This window comes from Geospiza fortis, unplaced genomic scaffold (assembly GCF_000277835.1).
Source record: "Geospiza fortis unplaced genomic scaffold, GeoFor_1.0 scaffold130, whole genome shotgun sequence".
In the NCBI taxonomy this organism is placed as follows: Eukaryota; Metazoa; Chordata; class Aves; order Passeriformes; family Thraupidae; genus Geospiza; species Geospiza fortis.
Genome location: NW_005054300.1, coordinates 4,625,255 through 4,632,308, shown reverse-complemented (window position 1 = coordinate 4,632,308; position 7,054 = coordinate 4,625,255). Strand labels below are relative to the sequence as shown.

At 46.4% G+C, this 7,054-nt stretch overlaps 1 protein-coding gene across 1 annotated transcript in view; it reads left to right on the top strand.

The window, feature by feature from the left end:
* The window catches only part of CNNM2 (cyclin and CBS domain divalent metal cation transport mediator 2), a 111,510-nt gene extending 104,931 nt beyond the window's left edge, over positions 1-6,579 (top strand). The window contains exons 7-8 of the mRNA XM_005416402.2: positions 461-645; positions 2,845-6,579. Of these exons, the coding sequence (XP_005416459.1) occupies positions 461-645; positions 2,845-3,054 (395 nt within the window). The 3' untranslated portion in view covers positions 3,055-6,579. The remainder of the gene's footprint in view (positions 1-460; positions 646-2,844) is intronic.
* The last annotated feature ends 475 nt before the right edge of the window (positions 6,580-7,054 follow it).

Sequence of the window (7,054 nt, the reverse complement as noted above, 5' to 3'; positions counted from 1 at the left end):
AAGCTGAGGGAACAAGGCATATGTAGGTATCAGGTGAAATAAAGGGGATAAGGGTCAGCTGGGACTGACTGTGGATGAAAGTAACAATAATTAAAAAATGTATATTAAGCATGGTCTGATTATCAAGAACTCTTGTAAGGGGGCCTTGGGAACTACCACCTTTCTGTGGTAGTTTCTGCTCATCAGCTGAGGCACTGTGTTCTCAGGGCATGTCTGTTGCAACATAAACAAGAACAGGTTTGTTTAGGGCATACTCAGTGATGCTGGTTACTGGCTCTGGACTGAAAAGATACCGTTTTTCAAAATAATTTGGTTGTTTAGCCACATACCTACTTATGAATGGATTAAGCATTTGCAGTTTATGCTACATCACAATTTATTATGTCCCTTTGAAACTGATGACTTTAAAAGTTTTCTACTTGATTTAAGAAATCTCTTGCTCTTGCCTGTTTTTTCTTAGCTGAAAACAAGTCCCCACCTCGGCCCTGTGGCTTGAATCACTCAGACTCTTTAAACCGGAGCGATCGCATCGACGCCGTGACCCCAACGTTGGGGAGCAGCAACAACCAGCTGAACGCCTCCTTCCTCCAAGTGTATGTTCCAGACTACTCAGTGAAAGCCCTCACAGACATTCAGTTTGTCAAGGTAGGAAAAAAGCTAGAAAGACTCTACTGGAAAGTCGGGCTTGGCTGGTAGGATGGAGAGCCTGGGGAAGGGAATTCCCTAAGAATTCTTCTGTGAGTAAATAGCATTATGAAAGCAGCTGTTTAAAGTTACTTTAAACTACTTTTTTTCCAATATCTGCTGTCCACTGCTTTGTCTTCACTGTTCTTGTCATTTAGACTTGTAAGTAGACTGGTCACATAATTTTCTGGATTTCAGGTCCTTTGAGGAAATATTATAAAAATAACCTCTCTGTTTTTAGTCAAACCTATCCTCATGAAGCCTCATGGACCCATCTGGAGACCCTTCATTATCAGACTGTCCTTTTCTAAAGGATGAGACATTTACTGTTGGTTGCAGTTTTTATTCACTTCTGATTTTGGTTTCAGTTTGGGGTTCTTGATCTTACTTTCCGACTTGCCATCCTTCTTCTGCTTGGAGAAGTCTTGGACATTTCTCTTTATCTTAACTTCACATGTATTAGGCTCATGTCTCATACTACCAGTGAGTTGCTGCATGAAATACAGCTCTGTCCCCCAGCATGGAGCATCCCACGCTGAAATGTGTGCGAGTCCTGTGGGAGAGGAAATCTAGCTGAGCTGAGGAACAGCTAATGCTGGCAGCAATTCCAGCCCAGCTGGGAGTCCAGGGAAGCTGATGTCCCATGGCCAGAAGTTGACATTGATGCTTTTCTTAAATTAAGTGAAGTTCACAGTTTGTTTGTATGCAACTCAAGTGATTTGTGAGCTTAACTTCTGTTAGTTAATTCAATGTTAAGAATGTGGAATAGGGTAGACATACGAGAATGCTAAACTGAGTATTCTTTAGCCAAATTTTAAAAGGAGAGTGAAGTCTTGCTGTCAAAACTTTGAGATGCAAGCGTACTGGTCAGTGGTTCAGTCCTTCAAGGATTACATCAGTAGATGTTTATCACTGGGCAGTTGATTCTCACTACAGATTTCAATGGCTAAGCTGCTGTACAGAGCAGCTGCTCACCCTATGCTGGTTTATGTGAAGTCCTTCCAAATCTCATTGTGTTCATACCAAGGCTAATGAATGTTAAACTGTCCTGGTATCTCTGCAGACAGACTTGCACACCTCTTCTTGCATCACTCTGCTTTACACATAGGTCAGAATACTCAACATTAGTGTTTTCACTGTGCCACATGGTCATTCATTCAATTAATACCTTGTAAAACCGGGGTTGTGACCTGCTCATGCATGTTTGGATTTTGCTTTTGGAGTTGTGACTTGGTCCATCTGATTCTGTCCATTTCCAGTCCCTTTTTGTGTTGCTACTGAAATTTACAGTTCTCTAAAAGTCATTTCATCTCTTCCACCTTCCTGCCTGCCAAGATCACCCACTGCTGTGGGCTCATGGGGCTGCCAGTGCACATGCATCCTGCTGCCTAGCCTGGCTGAGAAGGTTGGCCTGGAGGAGTTCACAGGGCTGGTTGCTTGTGGCTCCAGGAGGAATTCTGCCCTCCACCACCACGTGCAGATGTAGAGGGGCTCTGGGCTTCCCTGTCCCTGTGGCACCATGGGCAGTGTCACTCTGTGCTCTAGGCCAGCTCTTGTCATCACTGCTCTGCTGAGTGCTGACAGCTCTTGCAGAGACCAGTGGAAAACTTCATGGGTTGCTAATTTGGACTCATCTCTGTGGGCATCCCAGTGTTTCCTAGACTCAAATGTCCTTATGTATAAGGCTGTAGCTCCTGCTGTGTTTGCTGGCCTAGACAAGAGCAGGAACGCTTGTACTCTATACTTGTACTATAGAGCTGGCTTGGCTCTATAGGGACACTTAGAGCCTCACCAGGAGCTCACTGAAGTTGGGAGAAAGGCTTCATTGATCTCTGGTTCTGGTCCTAAAGGTGTGCATGGTTGGAGGGAAATGGAGGTCTGATTTAAAAATCTCTGCATAGGAATAAATCCCTGCCTTTGAACAGTATGGTGATTGCACAGCACTGTTCTCCCACCCTCCCTGGGAATGTCACCATGCTGTGGGTGTTGAGCTGGGATGCTCTAGGCTTGCAAAGCACAGGGATGTTTTATGGAAACAGGTAAAGAGGGGTTCAAGTGTGGTGATCTGGAAAGGGAGGAAGCTTTATCTTCTCAGTGTGCTCCACAGGAGGCATAGAAGTGTGACTGACTTCTTTTGTTTCTTCCCTGTTCTTGGAGCAGATCTCAAGACAGCAGTACCAAAATGCCCTGATGGCATCCCGGATGGACAAAACACCTCAGTCCTCGGACAGTGAAAACACTAAAATCGAACTGACTCTTACGGAGCTGCACGATGGTTTGCCAGACGAGACAGCAAACCTGCTGAATGAACAGAACTGTGTGACTCACAACAAGCCCAACCACAGTATGCACAGTGAAGGAGCCATCTAGGAGCTGACTCCCCACAACCCACCCATCCCATCTCCTCAGCAGGACCAGCCCTCGCTCCTTCCTGCCTCCTCCCTGAGTGTGAACACCGTTAGTGTGTGCTTGCAACACTGCTGCATCCAGTGTTCTGAGACCAAAGACTTTTGCGTCCGTTGTGGGAGCAGAAGAGGAAAAAACAGGAAGAAAGGAGCAAAGAGCAAGAGAGACTAAAGACCCAAACGTAATTTGGGAATGGTGAGCCACCCCTGAGAACGATGAGAATTCTTCTTGCAAAGTAGAATTATGTTTATTTTTTATCTGTACTTTTGATCTTTGTTGGGTTTTCCTCCTCAAACACATATGGGGAAGTTTAAAAGCTCCTCCATTATTTTTTCAAGAGAGATCATGTTTTTAAAAAGTATTTTGCAGAGTTTTAAATTGTTTCTGTCCCTCATGAACCTCAAATGGGCTCTGTCATGGTTTTGTGAATTGGCTCCAATGTCCTTAGGCCTCTTCTCACCCCTCTGTGGTCCTTTTTGTTACCCTGTTGAAAAAGTTAGTAACTGGTACTTGTATGTTATTTGTGTCCTAAGAAGGAGCAAGCTTCAAGGAACCTCTGGCTTCAGCCACCTGGAGGACCAAGAGATGAGGATTATTACATTCTTGCAGTTAATTTTCAGGGAAGGAGTGGTTACTTTGGTATTTAATAATTCTAATTTCAGAAGGTTTCTTTGTTAAACAGGCAAAAGCATTGTTACACTTACAGTTTTGTAACCTCCAAAACCTTTGTGTATGTTGAAGATGATACTGGGGGGAAGGAATTAATAAGCAAAACTGCAGTCACGGGAAATGAAAGCCGGGTGTGATATTCCATAGTGAAGTAACTGGGTGGTTTTTCATTGATGTTTCTGCCAATTGCATGATGAAGTAATGTGTGAGCCCTGAGACACCAAGTCTTTAAACACTCCTGGGCTGTAGCGGTGTGTGCACCGTTACCTTGGCCAGACAGATGGTGCAGCCTTTGCTGAGTATCAGACATCAACATCAGTCCCTGTCCCCTCTGTAATCTCTAATATTAACACAGAAGATGCTGCTACAATTACAGCCAAAGTACATGCTCCAGGTGACAGTAACCCTCTGCCAGTGCAAGGATGGGCACTGCTGAGGAGCCAGAACCATCCTCTCCTCTCCAAGAGCTGACTAAACTTTCCAGACGCGAGTGTTTTGCACTTCAGGGATTCAGAGAGGTTCATTTCCAGGCAGTTCCCAGCCACAGTCATTCCTTTGAGTGGATTCAGTGTATTTCCTTCTTTCTTGCCCCTTTTAACAGCCATTGTAGGGATTACCAAGGTACCAGAGCAGAGAGCCTCCCACCCAGCTGCCACCAGTGCAGGGCAACACCTGCCTTGGGCAGCAGAAACCAATTCATCCACCCCAAAAACCTGGATGCTGATTTGGTCCTAGCAAGAGGCACCCTATGGCAGTTGTGCATCACCCATTTCCACAGATGGAGTCTAAGTCCTCAAATGAATAAAAAAAGAAAGTCGTCCCCCCCAGGCCTCTCCCCTTCCAATGCTGTCTCAAACAAAATGTGAACATCAGTATCTGGATTGATAAATCAGGCTTTGTGGTTTCTCTGCTTCAAGACCCTGCTATGGCCCCTGGCTATGTAGCATTTCCCCTTCTTTACACATGGATAATCTCTTTGGGGACATCCAAAGAAGCCCCAAATGCAACTGCCAGAGCTCTCTGTGCCTGCAGGCCTGCCCCATCTCTCCTGCTTGCAGGCTGTGGAAGGCACTCACTGCAAGTTCCCGTGGTCCATCTGTGTGACCGGTGGCTGGAAAGGTGCAATATTCCATTGCAGGATCTCCCTGTGGGAATTGGAGTGTGTGGTGTCAGAGCCAATTGGGTTTGCCTGTCTCCCTCCTCCTCCTCTCTCTTCCATCTTCACAAAGCAGCCCTAATTTTTTCTGTCCATCCTGATGGGAGCCACCCATGAGGATGAAGTCCCTGCAAGGGGCATAGAAATTGCACAGTATCCAACTTGTGCACACTGTGAGGAGGAAACAGGCCCTCCAAAGCCTTGCTCTCACATGTAGCTTTTTGACTTTTCCCATCCAAAAATGTTTCCTTAGTCTCCATCCCACCCTTGCTCTGATGTGCACCAGCACTGCTGAGAGCGCATGGCTTGATAGCAGCATGGGCTGGCCTAAGCCTTGTGCCTTCCCAGGGAGCTGCCAATATTGCACCTTTCTCACAGAGCAAAATCTCCAGATGTTACAGCATTTGTCCTCGGCGAGGGACTCATCTCGCCAGTTTTTATCTGGTGTTGCTGAATGTAAAAGTTTGTTGGAAGTGTTTGACACGGTGGTGAACTTGAGATGCAGTATCCATTTTGTCAAACCTGCCAAAGGAGGGAAGGCTCAAGTCAAGGCAGCTCTCTCCAGGATGAGGTTGCTCACTGGATCTGACTTCTGCTTCTTATGGCAGGTTAAGGATTTGTTTCAATGTCTGTTTCCCTTAAAAAAAAAAAAAAAGAAAAAGGCAAAAAAAAAGAAGAGTGCAAATTTTTCCAACCAAAGCCATGTGATCCCAAAGCAAATACCTCCTGCTTCTGCCCATGCTGCACTGTTCCAAAATTTGCAGGCAATTTTTTGCATGACTGTTTTTCATCATTTGTATAGATCAAATAATGAAAAGTGAAGTAATTTCACTTAATTTCCATAAAAATAGTTGATTATAGATGTGTTTCATATGGAAAATACGTACCTGGCCCAGAGGGGTTAGGAGCTGCTACTACTAATTAGCTTGAAGAACAAAGCATGGTCCTCTCCCTGGAGGGGAAAAATCCTGTCTCCCTGTTCTCAGGGTATTTAGAGTTTTACTGTTTAACAAATGCGAGGGGTTCCCAGCCCTCCTGGTGGGAACCATCCCAGCAGAGCCCCATGCCCAGCTCAGGATGCCTCTGAGCATTGGGACAGCGTTGCCGATGCCAGGGCTTGGCTCTCCTGGCTGCAGTGGAGATGCCACAGCATCCTCTCCGTGCCCTTGCAGGGGTGCCCCCTCTGCCTCATGGGGCACTTGGATGCTGTGCTGCAGTGCCACGAGGACACACAGCCCGTCACCACAGCACAGGGCACTGGCTGGTGGCTTTGGGAGTCCTTGGACTTGACCTCAGACCTTGGCCAGGCTTTGACTTGTAGAAAGGATACTGCATCTTCCTATGTCAACTCCTGCTGCTGCCTTTGTTCCCCTTGCCCGTCTGCCTCTGGGTGCAGGCAGCAGGGTGGATGATGGCCTGTGGGCTGGGGGAGGCTGGGAGGGCATCTAGCCATGGTTTCTACTGTCAATACAATTTTGCACAAGAGTTCTTTGAAGTGAGGTTTTCAACACTAATATCTTAAATGCACAACTGTGAATTATATCTTTTACACTCCTGTTGGTTGAATTTCCTTTAAACGAAGTGAACCTGAATCTGTTGTAACTATGATTTATTTTTTTAAATTCTGTGTATTGCCAAATCTTTGTAAAGAGTGAAGGAATGTTCTTGCTTTCCAGTGAGAATCTTTCTCCAAATGAGACTGACTCTGGTGATGTGGAGATCATATGAAGCACATTAGTTCTGAGAGGAGAGGGGCTCAGTGGGGAACAAGCCAGCCTCAGCCACTCTGTGCCACAGGCTCAGACCCATTGGAGTTTACAAGGTGCTTGTTTTATTCCCAGCTTGTCCACTCCCTGAAATCCCAGTGCAGCTGGAGACTGGTGCCCTGGAGGAGCTCTGGATGGGTTATCCCACAGTGGGATGAGGAATGCTGGCAGGGTGTCTGGACTGGCTGGTGGGCAAGGGCCCCAAGCCTGGTGTGGCAGGAAAAGGTGCTTCCCTCATCCAGATGCACCAGGAGAGGAAGCTCCACAGGGCAGATCCTTCTGCTCACTACTTCTCCTCCAAACCTGTGTCATGTATAGTTGCCTCTCATGGTTTTTTTGCCCCTGTAAGCTCCTGCTCCAGACTAAGCAGGAA